This window comes from Genypterus blacodes, unplaced genomic scaffold (assembly GCF_046128005.1).
Source record: "Genypterus blacodes isolate CSIRO-AG114 ecotype Tasmania unplaced genomic scaffold, CSIRO-AGI_Gbla_v1 ptg000111l_1, whole genome shotgun sequence".
Lineage (NCBI taxonomy): Eukaryota > Metazoa > Chordata > Actinopteri > Ophidiiformes > Ophidiidae > Genypterus > Genypterus blacodes.
In genome coordinates this window covers 715,048-737,428 of record NW_027466915.1, presented here as the reverse complement: position 1 = coordinate 737,428, position 22,381 = coordinate 715,048, and the positions used below count along the sequence as shown (strand labels likewise).

The window sequence follows — 22,381 nt, the reverse complement described above, 5'->3', positions numbered from 1 at the left end:
GAGCAGACACTCAGCACGTGATCATCTGTAATGAAGGTCTACATTATTCGTTTCTCTCAGCAAGGCACTTACAGATACATTTCCTCCAGCAGCCTCAAGGGCTACATTAAATTGTCTGTAATTCCTTCATGGATAAGTGAAAAACAAGTTTATTACTACTTCATTAACAGTGTGTTTTACTGCCTTCTTCTTTAATAGCACAGAACTGCTACTGCCCAGCTGTGACATTGTGTTTTTGGAAGGAATGAGGAAGAATAAGACTGTACAATGCAGCTAAATCTATCTATCTATCTATCTATCTATCTATCTATCTATCTATCTATCTATCTATCTATCTATCTATCTATCTATCTATCTATCTATCTATCTATCTATCTATCTATCTATCTATCTATCTATCTATCTATCTATCTATCTATCCATCCATCCATCCATCCATCCATCCATCCATCCATCCATCCATCCATCCATCTATCTATCTATCTATTTATCTATATGGCGATGTTGAACACAAACACACACTCACAGAATTTCACACACTCTGCTGGCTGTCAACAGCTCCTGCTGTGGCTGATTCACACCATCCTAACAAGAATATTAAAGCAAAGAACACCTCAGATCAGAACATCTGATCCCACACTAAATTCAAAAACGTCACACTTACAGAAAAACAAAATTAAACAATGCAACCCCAAAAGCAAAACCATAATGCACAAAACACACAAGTGCATAGAGCTGCACATACTGTATACACACATTTAATTTAGTTTCTATAGGCACATTTCCTTTGATATTTTAGTCTCCAACAAGCACCCGTTCAGTCAAAACACAGAGATTCTCTCCCATTGTTTCTAAACAAAGGAGTGAATACATGTAGTTAACATCAGCTGGTTTCATGCTGGCTGAGAGCAAAAATAAAAATGCAATCACAAGTATAATTATCATAGAGGAAAAGAACTGTGAAGAACAAGGCTTGGGGTGAAAGGCTGTAAGAAAGATGAAAGGCAGTTTAATGGACCCTGTGATGGCTGCACCTCCAGCCACACAGCTGCTGTGGACAGGGGTCACTGCCACACTCAGGAAGGCTTATTTCATTCATTTATTTTGATTTCAGAATGTTCTACAAATGTCAGTTTGTACAGTTAAGTTGGTTTAGGATATCTTTTAATTTTTTGTAGTCTCTAACATGAACTTCCTCTGAAGTCTGCATGCAAAAGCTGTCTGCATCCTTTTGCCTAACAGCTTGTTCCCTGGCACATAACGGAAATCAATATTTGCCAGAAAACACATGCAGCATCTTCTACATCTGTCTTGTCGAAAGAAAATTTTGAAAATGCTCTTTTAGCAAATAAAATGCCACAACCAAAGAATGGTTACCAAATTTGCTTATTCTATCCAACCTGGTTTTGACTGCACCTGTTTTTTCCAGTTACATGCTGTTCTCTTAATTCCCTCAGATTCCCAGAGCTGAAAGCTGCAGAGGCAAACAGTTACAGACGTCTTCCTGTCTGGCAACCGACCTCCGCCTTACTTTCTGTGTTCAGCCAAAATGTAATTCTTTTTAAGTATGATATTGTTTTCAGGGATTGGTGATTGTAATGGATGAGAGAGCAGAGGCAATCACCTCAACATTAACTTTGTTTCTTGACAGCACAGGCCTGGATTTCATAAGCGTGCAGAGATTGGGACTGACGGTTGAAGTGTCAAGGTGCGAAAGAAAAAGTCTTACTACATACTCCAGAAATCTGAAAACAAGTCTTCATTCTGCAATTGAGTCATGCCATCCGAACACACTGATGCACTCAATAGGCATATATAAAGGCAGTATTTGTCCTTACAGAATGGGTTCAACAGAATTCCTACGTTGTCTGAGAACACATTTTGCGTCATTGCATTATGGGGTTAGTCATCCCATTGACGAAATGCAGGTGACTTACTCTGTTGAATTGCCTGAATTGTTAAATATCTCTACAATAGACCCAAAGAACTAAGCTGTTGACTTCCTGGAATAAATGGCTTTAAAAGGACCAGGACAGAAGGAGTGAACCTTGTGAAATAATGGGTCCCATTGGGTTACTCTCTCATCACCTTGAGCTGACAAGGGGTTTGAACGGGATGTTCTCTTAAATTAATCTAGACTAAATTAACTGCCAGTATATGTAAAACTTGTTACAAAAGCTCTAAAGAATGGTCCTAAATGCTGACTCAAGTAAACAAAAAAGTAAATAAAGTCCAATTTCTCAGTACTTTTGCATTAACCCAAAATGCCTGCCCGCAACCGTTACATTTACATACACCCTCATACAATCCAATGGTAATGCATGCAAAGCAGACTACCATGTTGTTAATGTGATTATGTTCATAAGCACAATATCAGTAATGTAGTGGGAGTGCAATGTGATGCATTATTTAGCAAAAAGCATGCCGAAAAAAACCCAGCTCAAATGCTGCATTCAGGTGCTCATTGATAAGTGGTAGATATCAATTTTCAAGTGGTCAATACAGTCCTGTGCATTTTAGTGCTTCTCAGAATAAATGACCACAACATGGAAGTACAAACATGGATGTACAGATGACCAATTCTGCTTTTATTCTCATAAAAGACATTGGATTATTACAGGCATTGTCTGTCCGAGAACAAGCACAGAAACTTCCCATACCACCCAAACGCAGCAATAGTCCAATTACCATGCTGTGCTGAACCAGAGGAGCACAGAGATAAACCAGAAACATAACCAGGGACAAAATCAGGAACAGAAGAACACACTGACAAAACTAGGGTAGCATAGAATACAGACGAGCAACAGGAACAAAAGCAGGATGAACCAACAAGAGGTGAGATATAACTACATACACATGGGGGTAATGACGATGTGGAACAGATGAGGACAATCAGGTAATCAAGACAGGAAACAAAGAGGCAGGAAGTATAAGCAACAGAAACAACAGGTAAATCATACTACAAAAATCAGGACATTTACAATAGAACCTAAAACACAGGATCATAAGAGATTATTAGAAATGATCCGACTGTGGGTGCGCAAGTAATCATAGCCACTAATAGAATCGGCCGATAGCGACCCTACAAAAAACAAAGAGGCGGATCCTGGAGTGAACCCATGCTTTATGGGTTGATGATCTGGTCACTTCAGAACAAGATCTTAGCTTTTATTTGTGGAAGCAAACATGACTTCAACAGGGATGCAAAAACACTGTAGAAAGGAAAAACAATCCTCATGAAAGTGTTTTAATTTTGATGTTTAGTTTAGAGTTTGGGGGAAATGTGGATGAATGTCTATTGTATATTTGGTGCTTGTGTGGACTGATGGAGCGTTGCTTATTTACAGTGGCCAAAAAACATTTATTATTATTAATATTGGTAGTAGTAGTAACAGTAGTATTTCTGCAGTTAGAGTTTTGTTCCATGGGCAGGGTTTGGAATTTCTAATAAGATCAAAAATACCTAACATTAGAGCCTCCAGTTATATTGAATAATGTAGGAGCTAAGACCAAATCCTAACATTTACTAACATTTATATAGGACACTTATTCTTACTTCTAAGAAATGTAGCATTTTTGCCTCTAAGCATCTTTCTACAGTATGTTCAGGCCACACAAGGTTGCTTGTTCTTTCACACACTACCAAAGGTAATGGAAGGAGATTTCAAGAGAAACCGAGGGTGCATATTGTCTGTATTTCGTCTGCACATGTGCTTTTAATGCAACCTTGGTTATACAACAAAGAAGAAAAATAGATGCCTCTCTCGTGGGGTCTCTACAAAAAGGTAGTACGTACAAAATATCTGTTTGTCTATGCCAGGGGTTAGGTTGGAGGTATTCAGGAAGTAAACTCATTCCATCTGCACCATTATTGAATAAATTCTGCAAAAGTTTATGTGTGAGAAACTCAAAACTGTAAACATTGTTTTGTCCAGCACCAGGAGAACGGTTGAATGTTAGTTTTGCTTGCAATACGGAGATCAGCAGCATGGAGCACCATGTTTGATAATCCCTCCTTGTGGTTGACTTCAGTGCCCCTCGGTGAGCAGTGATCCCCTCCACAAAAATATCTTTTTATTTGCTTTAGAAGTATATTTTTTGCAAGAAGCCCAGGATATAATTGCAACAAAACTGATCTGGAGCTATTCATCATCTTCTGTTTGATGAAGAGTAGAGAGCTGAACACCTGCATGTCAAGGGGAGAGAAGACGGCTATTTGGGTAAACACTACAAAAAGTGACCTGAAGACGCTGTTGCCGCGGCAGCAGAAAGCAGGGCATGATGGAAGGAGCACTAAGTCACTCAAGAGAAATCAAAACAGTACACAGTCATTTAAGTGGAAAACAATAAATCAAAGACAGATACAAAAAAGTCAAATAAAGGTTAAAATGGAAAAGTCCAGAGAAGAAAGACAAACACAAGTCCAACACTGGAAGTAGGACATGCAAAGGATTAGAAAATGTAAACAGAGAAAGCTGCCAAACATATCTGGTCCTTTTTTATTCAGTCAAATCTATTTTTGTTAATTACTGAGACCAACATGTAATAGCTACTTTTAATCACTGGAACCGTTCCATCATCCCACAATCCCTCTCCTGATCTTTATTCAGCTATGGAAACTGGGCTCAAATGGACCCTGTTCCTAAGCTGTTCCTTTCTGATGGCACAGGAAGCACTTTTACATTAGCAAACATGGATGTTTGGTCCAAATATTTGCTGTGTGTATCATCCTCTGGGGTATAAACGTCATATTTGCAGATTAACCTTTCACTGAATATTATGTGTCACTTAAAAGCTGCAGACACCATTTTTAATGAACAGGAGGACAAATATTGGCTTGTGAAAAATCTCTGGTTTTGTTGTCCTGTAACAAACAGAAATAGATTATGGATTCAAGACTGTTCTTGATATTCTACGGATACTGAATATTTATATAACAAGTATTTTTGCAGTGCAACTTTTATATGCTTCAAATAGAATTCAGACCGCTTGGGGTTGAAGAACAAATGTTTTTCTTCGGGAGAGTATGACAACTTGCTCCAACTCAAAATGCACCATTTATATTTACATTTACATGATATCCTATGGCAGAGGGAGGACAGTATTACAAGGATCTCTCTGTGGCCATGTCCACAAAGTGATACATTTTCCAGAGTCACCAAGGTCCCAGTCAGTGAGCTTAAGTGCTTTTGTGTCGAAGTGGAAATTAAATGCTTCAACAAGAATGGTCATCATTTTCCAAAGGAGTACTGTGCTGTGGTGAAACCTCCTGCTGCAATATTGCACACAGTGAGGGTTTCTTATTTGTTTAAGCCACTTTAATGACTGAAACACACCTAGAAACACAGACTCCCTGATGCCTCCCTGATGATGTTTCACCAACAGCTGTGTGCACAACTGTGTACAGAGTACCATAGGCCATTCAGTATCTGATTCCAAAGCGCCACAACATGGAACGATACCCTTTGTTGCACATTTGGGCCCTTTCATTTGTTGGTTTCAGAAAATGCATGGTACATCTCCATGAGGAAGTGGAAACAATTCAAATCCAATATTCAAAGACATGGCCTAATGAATATAACAGATGCTATAAACAAATTCCTCATCGGTGTGGAGGCAGGTTGCATATGCTGCAAGTGCTAAGCTGTATTCAAAGACAAGCAATCTCAAGAATCATGTCATGGCACCCTAGGATCAGCTGGAAAACTGCAGCACACTTGCTGAATGTGCTTTGAATGAACTGTCCACACTGATGAAAATTAAATACAGGCCGTCAAAACAATTCTGCTGTTCTTACTGCAGATGTCTCTCCAAAGGGTGCAGCTTTAAAAAAGTTACAATTATTGAGTTTTATGTCAGTGCAGTCTCCGAAAGGTCTTTATGAGAAAGACTTCTCTTAGTCAACACAGCACCACACTAGGAAGAACAGGAAAGCACTCAAAGAATCTGTAAAAACCTCCTCATAGCAACTACACATAGATCTGTATCTTTTTTAATGACCGACTACAAGACCACCAGATCCGGATCATAGCCATCCAGAGCCAATAAAAATCTTGTGTTGACAAGTGGCAAGCAGTCTGAATGGTTGTCCTTCACCTAAAATTTAATGTTTAAAAATGAAATAACTTTAACACTTGGAGGTGTAAATGGTCATTTGGTCATCATTTGGTCTATCTAATCCATTATTATCTATTATAGAATTACTGATCAGTAATCAACAAACCATTAACTCCAGAAGTTGGGGCAGCAGTTCTCCTCGCATTGTTTTGGAGACAGTTATTCATTCACTCTCTCAAATTAAAGACATAAAGAACTGTGAAGGTTTGAATGGCATTAATCAGCTTCTCATTAATTTTGCACTTAGCAGGCAGGACATTTATTGACAAGACTAAATCATACTGACACTGAAGGAAACCCACAAAAACACACTCATGTCTGCCTTTTTCACCCTGAATGACGGTCTAAATATTGACAGCATCTTTGTTCATTCAGCTCTGTAGGTAATTACTGGAGTTGGTGTTGAGATCGTTTTAATTGCCTGCAGCGTGAATTCTTGGTCAGGGCCCTAGAAACTCTTATGTAGGTGTTGTGTAGGCGTGTATGAAAATCAACATTTTCACCCACCCCAACTTTTTTTTCATCATCCAAGCCAGATTCCAACACCACTGCAAAATAATTCAGATAGATCTACCGCAATTTCATAATGGTGAACACTGCATTCAGATGATATTAAATAGCCCTCATTAAAAAATTAGAGCTATCCTATTGAAGTGCAATAAGTTCAGAAAAGTATTAAGCTCCTCACACCATTAAGTTTTTGATTACAAAGACATTGTCGAGGGCAATCATATTATGTACTATCATTTTTCTTTACAATACTGTAACTGGCAAATTTGAGACTCTTATGGGCCTCAAAGCATCTAGCCATGACATAGATTGCATATAAACTAAGTAATGCGTATTATACAGAAATGTTGTTAATGTCAAATGGACATTGTAATACATTTTAAGCTAATTCCACAACCAAACCCCTCCTCCTGCACTAATTGATCAGTCATTCTGCCATTCATCATGTAGAGCAGCTTCAGTGTTTAGGTACATTTTTGAGCTTTCATGCATGATGGGCTCAAGTGTGTAACACATCAATGACATGTGGGTCTGGAGGTTTCATCAGCATTGTCACAACACATTTACAAGAGGTACAGCGCCAGAGTTGATGCCACAACAACCCAATAGCATGTGATTCCCTCCCTATCCTAGTAATAAAACAATCAGAGCTGCACCACACCACTCACTAAACAGCTCGTCTGGACAAGTGACTGATTGAAGGGATTGAGAAAAGACTGCAAAAGCTGAGTTTGTGCGTCTCTCTATCTACAGACCATATGGAACCATGTCACATTGCTAATATTGAGCATAATATGGGACATTTAATATTCTCTCGTTATTTTTAAAGGCTTTTGGATCATTTTACATTTACAAACTTTTTTACCCCAACACCATTTCCTCTACCTGTCCCACGTGGTAAGTCTTCTTCCAGCAGTGCCTAAAAAGTGTGCCTATAAAGTCACTTCCTAGTTGGCATAAACATTCACTGTTTGCAAGTACAGTACATATCTAGTAATGATTGTAGGTATCCATTAAATCAGCATATGTTTTGTTCTAGATGTAAAACACAAGCTTATCTATAAAAAATCCATATAATATAGAGTATATTACAGCTTCTACTGTATATTGTGACCTGACACCACAGAGAAACCTGTCTTAAGTGCTTGAATGTTCAGTTATAATAATTAATTAATTAAGTATTAGACAGCATATGGCTCATGAAAACTGAATTTAGCACAAGATAAACATCTCAGGTTGAACACTGGCTCAGATCTCTATACGAAGACCCTTCATACACCTCATCATCTTACTCTGCAGAAGCTGCCCCTCTGGTCCAATCCTCTCCTCTGTTGAAATGTTCAAACTTTGTACTTCCAAATCACTTTTCGTCATTTACAGACAATTCACAGCTGAACCTTCTCCTGACGTCTACGAATTCAAATCAGGAATGATAGTAGAATTGATCATGACGTCAAGAGTTCCGTTGGGGACATAACACAATGTCTCAAAATGTTAACATCATTTCAACCTGCTAGTATTTGGCCTTGAATGCTCTAAACAGTTGTGTTTGCTCTAAAATCTCTCAAAGCTATGCATTACTCCAATAAAGACATTGTTGCTTGAAACTTTGGAATGATGGTGGCTAGGTTTTGTGCATTTCTGTTTTAGGCTCTGAACATCAATTATTCAATTTTAATAGGTTCTGCTACCAGTTTTACAGAAAGAGAAGTAAATAAAAGTACATTTTGAACTAACACTGGTTCATTTCAATGAACCATAACAAAAATGATGACATATTGTATACTCAGCTGCGGTAACCATTGAAGGTGGTAACCATTTAAGGTTGGAAAATAAGTTGCACATGCCGTAGTTTTGAGAATCTAATGTACATGTAATTTTTTATCTGGAAATTAAGTGTCATGTTGTTTGTTTGTTGATCTGTTCTTCTTGCTTTATTTCTCACTTCACGGGCCCCACCTCAAGTAAGACATTTCAAGCACATTTCAAGACCACATGACATTGTCAATGCTTGACCTTGGTGTCCTGTTTACGAAAGCCCTAAAAGTGCCCTTCTTTTGGATGAATTTCGAGTGCATAACCGTGCGCTTATTTTCCAAAAATCAATGTGTTTTCCCAAAACCCATTTTGACCCAAACAAAATAACCTGCACTGTATTATTCTACTATATGTGAATCACTATGGGGTTATCAGAGCCACATCATCTGGCTATAAATGCAGTATCTCCACTCTCAAAAGTCTACGTCACTGTTTCGCCTAATTCACATGTGTATCACATATCCTTGTTCTCACTAATGTTATTTTTCTATTATTTTCTTCTCTCCCCCTCTGTGTGTATAAAAACAATCTCCAAAATGTTTAATAACCACGTGCCTCTCCTGGCATGTCATGTCAAATGCTTTCTCCAATATTCAGCAAAAGGAAATGTGGCTGAATAGTGGCAGGAGATGAAAACACATTTAAGGAAAAGAGGCATAAACAAGAAAGTTAAAAGCTGATGAGGTATTGATCACCTGAATATGTCGGCTAGGAAAAGTCAAAGGATGAAAATTTAAATCCCTGTTGTGGAATAAATTAAAGTGCTCGGAGTTGTGGCTGTACTAACATGGCCATAACCTGTCTGCTGCTGTGCTTCTGCATTTTGCCCTACGTTTTTTAACTGGAAAATTACAAGGGACTTGCCTAAGTGGTTTTGATAGATTAGTTGCTAAAGTGGAAAAGGCTGATCTCATTATGTTTTTGGCCAGAATGGGGAAGAGCACGCCTGTTAGTCACCTCAATTATTTCCTTCCTGTAACAGTTGTAAAAGTGATAATGAGCTCAGCATCTGTCTGCAAATGTGGAAGCAATGAAACATTGAGGCAAACATGCATTGTATTGTACTGTACCTACAAGACTAGTCTGGAGCCCACATCTTAACACAGCTAATGAGTTTGCAGACTCTTCACTACAAAGTAAATCATAACACTGATTATGACTAGTACACATAATAAAAATGCCTGTGAAATTGAATTTTCTGTATGGTTATTTACTTAAATTACTGACCTGGACGTGATGGAAAGTGTCGCAGTAGACTGTTGGTTGGTGACATCGACATGGAGTTCTACACCTGTCCCTTCATGTTAGTAGATTCCCCAGATTTCATTTTTTTTCCTGGCATTAATCTTTCTGTTGTTCCACAATCTGACATTCTCAACTTGTCCATCAGTTGTGTGGCCTCTTCTCTAGGCACTCTCCAGCTCCCTCCTGATTATGGCTCATTCACCTCACCTACTGAGACTGCACACCTGTCTCCCATCAACCCAACAGTATATCTACTACGGTTTTTTACCTACTCATTGGCAAATTGTCTTCTCTCTCTCTCTCTCTCTCTCTCTCTCTCTCTCTCTCTGTCCCTGTTGTCTTGTCCTGATTTCTCCGTTCGGACCAAGTGATTGACTTTGAGATTACATTTTTTTGTACCTTTGCCCTGGGACAACATGACCAGGTCCTTCGCAAAGTCCTAGAAAACCTCAGGTCACGCTCAGCCAGAGTGCCGCAGATTGGACATCAAGTCGACCAAGTTTCTATGCACCTTTCTTCTCTAGCCCCAGCTAGTCCCCCTTCTTCAGTATAACCTTGAGCTAGATCCCCAGCCTGGAGAACCTCAAATCTCGGCGCAGGAGCACTATGCTTGAGACTTGAGTAAGTGCAGGGCTTTTCTGAGCCCACAGCCTCAATGGAAAGCTCCTCGCTCCTGCAACTCATGTAACTGAGCCCTTCCACCTCATCCTTTCTGGCAATCATTGTGAGTCCATCTAGTTCCATGTAATCTCTTCAGCTCACTCCCCAGTGGTCAGTCAATCCTATTTTATAAAATCCTAGCAAACAACAATCAGGTTAGGTTACCCACATCTCTGAAACTCCAGAAGTTTCTGGCCTTTGCTAACTTCTACAGAAGGATCATAAGGGACTACAGCCGCATGGCTGCACCCCTTAAGCAATTTACCACTTCAGCTACCCATTTTTCTTCAGCTACCATGAGGCAGATACTGCCTTCTGAGCTAAAAGGGTTCTTCACATCATCACCTGTTCTTGTCCAACCTGACCCTTTACATCAGTTCATTGTGGAGGGTACTTCCTTTTGATACAGGGCTGTTCTTTCCCTGTGTGGACCACAGAAGAAAGAAGAAAAACTCGGCATCAATCATACACTGAAATATTAGGCTAGGTTACTCGGCTGGTGTCTTCTTTATTTAGAAGTAGGTGATTTGGATGCTTCCTATTTCCATGCCTTTCAAGCTATAAAAATCACCTTAAAGACATTAAATATTACAACATGGAATCTACAAAACAGGAAAATAACAAAGGTACAAAGGTATTATCACACTGTTTTAAAAGTGTCAGTGTTCCCTTGGTCCACAAACAAAATCTGGACATTAGAAGATTCAAAATCTTATCTTCATGGCTGTTTTCACCACTTGAGAGTAGATGCACCAAGTACTGAGTTATACCCCGAAAGAGAACAGCTCCCATTTATAAGTTGTAGTATATTTGTTTATCTTCTGCATTCACTTATCAAATCACTGGTTATATAATAATAATTTGTCACTGCAGTAGTACATATTACTGAAATGCTGACTAATATGAAGCTTGTGTAGTGTCGTCCCTTACGTGCAAATGCTTCTTCAAATTTAACGTTGATGTTATGTTGGTAGTATTTTCACAGCCGGAGGAAACAAACTGTACTGCACAGTGATATTTTTCCTACTTTATGCCTTATAAATAAAAAAGTAGCGAAACTTCCATGCAGTGAAAGCACTTTTTTCACTTTGGTCCATAGCGAAACCTGTTCAGTTCTGTTGAGCGGAGATTTAGTCGTGTAATGTGCTCATGAAGAAACATTTGATAAATCTAATCCTGGTTTCCGTAATCTTTCCTCACTCCGGTTTTCCAAACGTTTCCTTGTGTCCTTGCCGATGCTGCTTGGTTCGTGACACAGCTGAAGAACCAAACAAGGAACTCAAGTACAATATTGCAGAAGTCAAAGGAAAACAGGCCGTATATATATATACATATATACAGTTTATATATACTGGGGAATCTAACAGCGCATTGCTGACTATCACTGACCTGGACACTCTCCGGCTTCCTCCGGATTATTCACCTTACCTGCCAGCCTGCACGCCTGTCTCCCATCAACCCTACAGTATATCTCCTCAGGTCTTTCATCCACTTTTCACCAGATTCTCCTTACTCTCCAGTGTTCCCTTGTTCCCTTGCCTTGTCTTGATTTCTGTGTTCAGACCTATTCTTTGTTGTAGACCTTGGGCTTTTGTCCAGCCCTTTTTGTACTGTTTCCCTGTTTTTGGTCTGCCTTGACAACATGAATTTGCATGTACCTGCATGATCCTGTTTATTTTAAGACCTTGTCTCTCTATATTTGGGATTAAAGCCTTTTTCTTCTCCGCCTGCTTTAGTCCGAGTCAGCATTTGGGTCCGCTTTCACTGACTGTAACAGCCAGGTTAACATTTGTAGTACAGCCCAGCATTTCTTTGGCCTGTCTGCCTACTTGTTGTTATTGATCTTTGTCAGTATTTACGTCTTTTGAATATCTGCCTTTCCCCTTTTGGATATGTTGATCAAGTCTGGTTGCTGCCTTGATTCTTCTTGTAAGCCTGTCTCATTGACCATCATTTTTGAATTGTTTCCAATTAAAGCCCTGTTCAAGTGAGATTAGTTATTAGGACAATTATTATCACAGAACGTCAAAAATGTTTACATGGCATTTGCAGAGCCTTTACAGTATAAGATCTTCTCCTTTTCCACATTGTCTTGACATCAAAACAGCTCCCAAACCCACACAATCCATAAAAACAACATGTAAAATGTCCACCACTTGAAGGTTTTCTTGTAAAGGTATTTTTTGGTATTTAATTTTTCACAATTTCCTTTCAAAACTCGGTGTCCACTTAAGCTTGGCCACTGAGATACACAGCATGTCACAGAACATGAGCCACAGAACACAGTCAAGGCCTTTATCAAACACTTCCATTATCCACCAAGGTAATATACAGGGAACAGCGGAATATTACCAACATTTCAATTTGAACAGACTTACTAAAATCTGACGTCACTTTATCTATAGGCCTTGAATATATGGTGAAAAAAGCTGTAATCTTTACACACATTTGAATGTGCAGTCTTTTTTTAGGGGGAAATCTGAAAGGGTTACTAGAGCATTGTTTAGCTTAGACTTTCAGATTGCTGCAGGTGCATAGAGCAGAGACGTAGCAGCTTAAGGACTGCTGCAATACTGCAATAAAGGGGCTACAGGTCTGGAAAAACTTTGATTATTCTTTATTACATACACATCAAGTGGAAAAGGAGCAAAAGTGAATACTGAAAGCTTAGCATTCTTTCTTAGTGAAAGGGGAACATATGAGCCAAGCTTTAAAAAGTTCAGGTTGTTTATTCAACACTCTTCCACTTTGGAGATGTCACATTAACTATGCTCACTGTGCAATAAGGTCATTTGTAACCCTTTCACAAAGAGCAGTTCTAGGCCAGTAAACACTCTCCATGATCATCTCACTCGCACACCACACACCTTGACATTTATCATGAATTTAATAGATCTTCACGATATTTATGTTGTTTTTGTTTCTGTTAATTCTATAATGACACCTCTGGTTGTCATCTTTGTTGTTGTTGACAGAGTATAGTGAAATGGGCTATAACCCTACTCTGAAGCAGGAATATTTTTAAAATCCATCTTTTTATAGAAAACCTGGACATGTCTTCAATACAGTCAGCATAGGCAGTGTATTGTTTATTAATTCGTCTTTGTTTTGAACCACCAAGTCACTCATAAAAAACACATCAATTTAGCCTGTTTTGTTGACACGTGAAGTGCAACATTTCAAAGTCCCTGTGTTTGTACAATAATAGAATGATTTTACTGTGAATATTGCAACAGTTTTACACTTTTAACTGACATTTTACTATTTTATTCATAGACCTTAAACGCGCTATAAATCCAGCTCACTTAGGTCATAAATAGAAATCACAGAAGCACATTGGCACTGTAACGGGACTGCAGAGGAGCAGTGTCTCCACATGAGTCACAGTGGTTTACTCGGTAGGCTTTTGTCTTTCTCCAGTGAGAAATGATTCTTCTTAGCAGCACTCCTCTAATGATGATGATCAAGACAGTAACACTTACGGAATTAATTTTTTTGGCTAAGATGCCGCTTTGGGGTACGTGAGGCACAACAGGCATAACCGCTATAATACAGGGAAATGATCAGTTTTGCCTTCACAATAAAAGCGCAACTTCGCCGGTTCTGTTGGTCGATATTTTATCTTGGAAACTTTGATTGTGACAAATAAACTGATTTCACGTGTATCTAGATCTGATACAAATATCTTATTGCATTAACTCTTCATGTCATTAATTTATTTTTTGTTTGTTTTTAAAGTCACAGGTTTACCTTTTGAGTTTGTTATTCATAGTATTATTATTATTATTGGTGTTGTTTTTAACCACAACTACCCCTAATTAATTTTTCCTGATATCTAAATAACACACAAACATAATCGTTTATTCTGAAATTATTTTTCGGAAACTGTGCTTATAACAGCTGACTTGACAGCCTGGAGTGGTGAGCTTGTGCATACTTCGGTGAGTACGTGAGTTTAAAGCGGAGTTTAGAGGCTGAGCGGTGCGATTGCTCCAGACAGTCTTCAGGAATGTTCCTCCTCCACGAAGAACCGCTACTGAGACCTACAGGGGAGCCAAAGGACAGAGAGTCACAGTAAAAACCGGGACTTGGCGGACTTGGCTGGGGTTCAGACTGTACACTGTGTTTCAGCAGCGCAAACGATGGTCCGGTCCGGTTCCGTGCTTTAACATAACAAAGTTAACCGTGACAAGACAGTACAACGACTTTTTGTGGATGTTTTCTGGTCATTTGAACATGATGGTACCGAGCTGGGTGAATGTCGCAACACGCTTTGGAGGGTGAAGTAGCCTAGTGGGAAGCTGAAGGAGAAGCGTGGGTTTTCAGTAAAGCGTCGCCTTTTCTGTTAGTTAGGGATCCAGTTTGACACGTTCTGATCCAGAATCAAATGCCAGTTTTCTCCGCTCCTTGGGTTTTCAATGAAACCATAGAAGTCACATTTGGCAGTTGAGCCAGAACGCTGCGGATCCGTTGGATGCTTTCTCGCCCTCTTCGCCTCTTGTGTTTAATCATTTGCGCAAAAAGGTTTCATTTCCGAGATTTTATTGACAGAATTAATAACAACTGAGGCCATTTCAAATCATCCATCTCAGTTGCTTTTTATTCGTACCAGTCATCTCGTCATTTTGGGACGCAGGTCTCTCTTGCTGTAAACCGGGGCGCACGTCACCTCTCCACTGATGTCCATTGATTAATGGTTTTGGGGGCATTTACCGGTTTCGGCACAGGGACTTGGACTCGTTTCGGGATCACCGGCGTCTTTCCTTCTCCGATTTCACAATTTGGAGTCTGATACCCGCAACTTTTTCCTCTTGGGTGGATAAATCGGGCTCTCTTGCTTGGAGAAGACGCAGCTCGGTCGTGCCTCGCATGGACGGTGGCAACTGACTGGAACTGGACACGGTTTTAATAGACGAGCTCACCACCACTGAGGCAGCGCACACATTCGGTCAGCGGCTCGCCAGACTCACACCGATCCATCTATTGCGCATTATCCAACTTAACAGCATCAAGAAGAAGTCAACCAACATCTTGCGCAGGCTAATGCCTGCACAAAGCTTTATTCACCCACGACTAGCTACTGGAACAACAGGGATTTAACATCCAGACTTGGATTTCTACAATGTCAGGGGTACGGATTTGCAGAGGGACTCTCCTTATCTGTGTAGCGGGTCTCTCATGTGGTGAGTAAACATCCCCGTCCCCAATCCTCCTCATCAGAGGCGTTCATGATCACAACTGTGTCTCATACAAAAGTAATGGGGCTAAAATTCAGTAACATGTAACTCTGGAGGTAGCTGCTGCACACACTCACACACTTAGAAGAAGTATGAATCCTATCATTTACAAATATCAAAACTAAATCAGTGTATGGGGTGAAATAGCCATCATAAAGCACAAAACCAAAGAAAACATTGATGTAATATCGGAATAATACATTTATTCTTCAAGAGATTAAAAAAACATATGAGAAATATGCATAGCAGATTAAAAATGCCTCCATCCCAAAACATTAAAGGTGACACTATACATACTGTCAATATTATAGGGATAGACAAGGTAGTGACTAAAATATTAAATCTAAACAAAACATAATCATTGTCCCATAAGGTTTAATTAGCCAATAAAGGGAACCACACACATGTATCACATTACATCACACTTTCTTCTTCTGTTCACTTTTATGAGTTGCAAATGCATCTGTCTTTTCTAAGTGTGTAACCATTTAGATAGAACTACAGTCTCTCCATGCTTGAAATGAATGCAAATGTCATCTCTCCACAGATGTCCATTGATTCAATTGATTTTTGGGGATATTTTTTGGGTGCTTGGGCGCCAGGGTTTGAAGGCAACCATGTACTGAGGGGAAAGTGTGTATAGTGATATCAGATTGATGACTTTGTGACATGCCTAGTGATGTAGTTGGATCTGGTTTGTTTATTCACCTGCACCCCAGCTTTTGAGTTTAGACCCACAAATCTAAATGCATCACCCAGAAACAAGGAGCACATTTTTATTCTTATTTTTGCATATTTCTTGCGTAACCACTATTTACAACCTACTCACAATATCTGCTCCTCTACTAATTGTTTTTCACAAGGTCTTCCCTCAGATGCATTACCACTTATGAGAAATGCCCACATGATCTCTAAAGAGTGTGCTCTTCTTTAAGGTTTCACCAGGATGAGAATCAAGTTAATTACACGCAGTAATACTCCTACACAAACAACCAATGCCTTGTGGTCAGCATTGCTCAGAGCAGAGATATCCACCTTACTGGACAATGCTGCTGCTGCTGCTTCTGCGGCTGTCAAAAGTAATTCCAGTAACAGATTTGACATTTGGCCTGCTGCCCCCTGAGGTTGGTTTCTTGAGCTCTTTGCCTTAAAGGCCTCAGGTTGTACACACAAGACCTGTAGCCAACCCAGAACAACACTTGCCCCATGTCATAACCTTATACTAAGTGAAAAATTTGAACCGAGATCTCTTGAAATGCAGCTAACTTGTTGGATGGAGCAGACTTAATCCCTATGTGGGAGACTCGTTGCTCTCACAAAAATAGTATATTGTGAATAATCTATTATTCTTTATTCTTCGCACTTATTCACATTTTGCTTGGCTTGAATAGCTGCCAAATACAAACCTCGCGTTGGGATTTATTTTCTGTTGAGATGGTGCTGAGGTTATGTGGTTTCATCAGCTATCTTCAGTTAAATAAGATGCTTTGTTGATGCCGAGAGGAACCTCCCCAGGTGAGGGTCAGAGGTCAAGGTCAGGTGGAGAACAGCAGTCCAGCTGGAGGTGGTAGGGATGCCGTATACAAATAGCATACATATACACATACCTGTAGATCCTCTTCAAATGAATCCATAACCAAAAACAACACATTATTCATTGGCTGAAACATTAACTGAAAGTCAGACAATTTCGCTAGCGTTCTGGAAAAATGTGTTAATACATTTACGTGAGATGAAATAATAGGCATTTATCATTTTATCTTGTGCAGCTAGTACTATAATGATGGCTGCATTTGATTTAGTTTGGTCATGGCCTTGGTATTGTTTGCTGGATCACTGGCACATCCCATTAGTTACTCTTGTGCCTTTATTACTATGACAGGTCAAAATGTTTGCAAGTGAGTATATATAACTATAAATATGATTAAACTATATATAAATATGATTAAAATATTGCAATTTCTGAATGTGCTGTGGCATATTGAATGTGATGTACTGACTAATCTTTGATATTTGCTGAATCCAACTTCTTCCGCTCACTGTACTCTATATAGCACATTTAGGCTGTAGGCACATATTGAAATGAAACTGACATAGCATAACAAATATTGCAATGAAATGTGATAATTAGATGGGTTGAATGGATTATGACTAACCGCCTGACACGAGAGTCCTGTAGGTGCGGCAAACAGTGATTAAGCACATCTGATTTGCTTGAGGCAGCTTCTACAGTCAGCAGCATAACGTGGCTTAGGGAGCAGTGTTTGCCCAGTCATGGTTTGTATGTTCTTGGCAGCTTTCCCAGCACCAGCCTATCTTCTAGAGTAGACAGAGCAGACAAAGTGCCTGTGTGAACCACCCCTTCTCATGTTCTACCCTAATTGATTTACATGTGGTGAAACAAACAAAAAAATTGTAAACCCAGTTGAAGTGTGATACCAGTTTTAATTATTTTAGTGTTCAGAGACAGGTGACCTGAAGGCTGCTCTCTAAACAGAATGATATCATGAAAAAGCATGCTTTTACTGGGAAGATGAGTTCTTATTCTACGCAACTGCAGCCGGTCTTGGCAGTACTGTCAAACCTTTAAAGATTTTCACTTGATTTCCCTCGTTTAATTGTTGAAAAAAGGGCAATACTGCAAATTTATTGTGGTTAAAAACGGGATTTGAAATCTCCTTGAAGCCCTTTTCGGCTTGGAGCCCCTTGATGCACAGTGCTTTATTTTTTAGCTCCAAGCTGTTGTGAGGCATTGTGGCTGTGCAGTGACTGTTGTGGTGTGAATTCTAAGGATGTGGTCCTTCATCAGCAGAGAAGGGAAGCTTTTGTTAAGCACTGGTTCCGTTCAACGTAGCTTGAATACCCCAACCAAGGGCTTGAGGGCTTCATGGTGGTTTTTGCTGTAAGGAGGACACAAATTGTTTTCATGGCATGAACCTTTTCAGGCCACGTAGCTAGTGATTAGAATCCACGTACCCGCAGACAGCAGACAGCAGATAGCAGGCATGTTTTGCCCGCAGAGATGATAGCCTTAATAGCATTCAATTTACCATTTTGAAAATGCCCTCACTTAGTGTTCAGTCTACCAAAAGGCCACATTTCGTAAAAATGAAAAGTACTTACAAGAGTCATTAGATGGCTGTATTCAGACATGTGATTCGTTTGCTTTGTTCCGATCTGGGGAATAATGTTTACAAGCAATCCTTGATTGGATTTGTGCTCACACAAGAACACTCACCGACTGTCTAAAATTTGTAAACAAACAAATGCAAACTGTTCTGTGATTGGTCAGATTTGAGCAAGACACAATCGAAAACGGAGCATCACTACCATGTGTGCGTCATTGCTTCGCTTGCTTTTGTCTCGTTGATTTAACAACTTTAGGTACATTGACAATACACTAATTTTGAGCGAGTATCAAGGCTACAAATGAATAACAATGTGTTGATGCTTCAAGTCACAAGTTTTCCGTAGGAAAAGATGTGCTCTGATGGAGGCAAACAACCAAATATTACAAAACAATTTGTGATGCATCAGGTAAGCTTGGTTAGATATTTATAATATTTATGAGCCAATACACATTATCAACAAACTCTTTTTCATCGCATATATAATACAGCAGGTGAGTTGTATCATTTATTGAGCTGGCTGCTTTCTCACTGCCAACGATTCGCCCTGTGGAGCTGATTTGGTTCAGACCGCACTGCGATTGTGTGTACACACATGCCCAAACGAACCGATCTAGGGGGGTAAACACTCCCGATTTTGGTATAAGGGCTCCAAACGAGCCAAGTCTGAATACAGCCTTAGATCCTTAAGCTGGTGGATGCTTTATAGACATGTTTCTTCATGAGCTGCATAGTCTGGTCATTACACATATCTGTGAAGAACCCCACATCAAATCTGACAAGACCTGTTTCTTACTTGGTCCCAATATATATTCCCGATAAACAAATATTTCTTCTAAATTGTCAGCCGCACAGTTTTTACTGTTTAAGTAAAGCTGAATTACATTTTTACTGGAGATAGAACAATTCTCTCTGTTTTGCCTGACTTGATTACATGATTTACATAACATTAAGATTTTCAGCAAGAGATAATGAAGATGTTCAATTCCTATTCATTATGGTAATGAAGACACATATATCTGGTAGCTAGAAAGAAGTGATTAAATGTCACTAAAATGTATCAAATTCTGTATGTAGACATTTTTAAATGTTTTTTTTGGTTGAATATTTTATTGAAGAAAGCATTGGACATGACAATGAGACATGTTTGGAGATTGTTTTCATACACAGAGAGGGGGAGAAAGGGGGGAAAAAGAGAAAAAGAAAGAAACACTGATGAGAACAAGGATATGTGATACACATGTGAATTAGGTGCATAAGGAGACAAAGCAAAGGTTACATAGCACAGCCAGTGACCTGTAGAGTTGGGTTGTACAGGTGGTGAATAATAATGTTAAGGCTAATGAATAACTGTGTTCGGTACCAAAGTGATAGTTGTGTAACCCAATTAATTTTTTTTTCTGTACCAAATCATTTCAGTGGGATTAACCCCTTAGACTATGCTTATTATACTATTATATAGATCACCAGCAAGTAGTTTGAACAGCCAAGGTTCCTTCTTCACCTTAGAGGGGAAGGGGATCAATGCACTCTCTTCAGTGGCCTTTCTCCAGTTCTTATTCAGCTTTCTGAGGTCCTAACAACAATGCTCAGGTTGTTATGTACTTTTGTAATGCTGATATGATGCTGAGGTTCTCATACACTGTACCTCAAATGCACATTGAATGAATTTACTTTAGTTAGCTGTATTGTTTTTATGAATTTGTTGTATATTTCAGCACAAGGTTAACAGCCACCATTTATCTGGTGGCAAAGTTGGGACCAGGCTACTGTTGCACTCATGCTTCAATATTGTAGATGTTTACTGCACATTTCCAAAAGATAAGCCTATATATGAAGAAGACCATTTATAATTGATGGCATTAAACATTGGCTATAAAATCCGTGTTAATTTAAAACAGTTGACCATCTGGGACAACATCCTCAGCTCTCCTGCTTTGCTTATCAGCACATCTCTTTGCTTACATCCCTATGGACAGTTTGCCTTATTTGGAGGATTTGTCTTTGATCAGTGCAGTGGAAATAAAATAAATATGGCCAGATTTTTTACCTTTCAGCATATATTGACTCTGTGCTGCACTCTAATTCCCATTGCTAAAAATCTGCAAAAGCAGTCAGACCAACCTCAGCTTTCCCTTCTGCCTCGAGCCAACTCTTAATCTTTCCGAGCACCATTTTCTTTTCAGCTGTGGGATCAGTTCTCTTATCCCACAGTTCATGTAACCTCAGATGTACTATAAGAATGATCCTCCGACTGGGAAAAATGAAGATGTAGACCTTGTGGATGTGAAGATGTCACCAATTTGATTTGATTTAATTTAATTTAATGTTGGATTTTATTTTGAATCGCCGCACTTCTGCAGCCAGTGTGGCCGCCCCTCAATCACGATTTCCGTGGTGCGACACTTCCCAGTTCGGTGTGGCCGCAGGGTTACACTCAGAGTAAACAACAACTCTGACTAATGGCTAGATGGCTCTCCTGTCCACCTGAAATGCCATTCCCTTACAGCTGACCCCATGCCGACATGCCATGGTTTACGATTCAAGTCAGTTAATTCCGAACATTATAGTTACACAGTAATTCTGTGTTTTTTGTGTGTTTTTGCACTCGACATATAATTATGTTGGAACTGATTTATACTTTTTCCCCTCTCTGTGTCATGGTCTGAAGATTTCACCAGTGACTGTATTCCACAGTAAGCCCACAATGCACAGCATATTCCAACATTACATATGGCTGGAGTTGACACCTGCTGATGCGATATTCCAATGATATTTTGCTGCAGACATGATATATATTCCGATTCTTTTCAGTAGTGTGATTCTGTTCAAGTATTGAGGACCTGTAAGTATTGCAATTTGATGCTATGGTATTAAGGCAAGCCAACTTTTAAAAACTTTTCATAATTGAGTGCATCTTGTTTAGAAATGATAAAGAAAATTAAGAAAAGCTGCGCCTACAAACTTTAATCTTTAATGAAGGATGTGGACTTCAATCAATGTTTAATTAAACCTGTGCCTAATTGACGGCATAAACAATCAGACTTATAATATCAAACCTTTAGAAATATGCCAAACAAAAACTATATCATTGTACATTGTACACCAACAATCAAACCGACGTTCTGCTTTAGGAAACAACAGCTTCAGCTCTGATTTCCCCTGATTACACGTCTTTGCACACTGTTTGAGCAAAGGTCACTGCAAATACAGTAAATAATAAATCAATCTGTTATTCACTTTGCTCTCTGAGAGTAACTGGGAATTTGTGCAGTGTTGATTCCCAGCATATGGGGGTTAGATGCAGGGCTATACTAGCCTCTTCATCACACAGGTTAACGTGACTGAATGTTGCTTGTAGTACCATCATATGTGCTGCATTCTCTCTGCGGGCTTCTTCAACCATGTTTTCCAACACCAGCGTGTGTCGACTGTACAATAAGGCATCTATCGGGCCAGGGCTAACCGCTAGCTAAATCCAGTTTATCAACAAAAAACTGTTTAAAAAGCTATAAATATGCAACTTTTGCAAGATTAAACGTAAGATGATTCACAAATTGTTTATGACAAGAGTCAATATTTTCCACCACCCCTAAAAGCCTACAATGCATATGTTGTGTGTTTGTTGGGAACCACCAGTCTCAATATCACCATCATAGAACCAGA

General features: G+C 39.3%; 1 protein-coding gene across 1 annotated transcript in view; it reads left to right on the top strand.

The window, feature by feature from the left end:
• The first annotated feature begins 14,467 nt into the window (after positions 1–14,467).
• tmem132e (transmembrane protein 132E) overlaps positions 14,468–22,381 on the top strand; it is a 273,517-nt gene continuing 265,603 nt past the window's right edge. Inside the window, exon 1 of the mRNA XM_076161302.1 lies at positions 14,468–15,533. Coding sequence (XP_076017417.1) covers positions 15,473–15,533 — 61 coding nt within the window. The 5' untranslated portion in view covers positions 14,468–15,472. The remainder of the gene's footprint in view (positions 15,534–22,381) is intronic.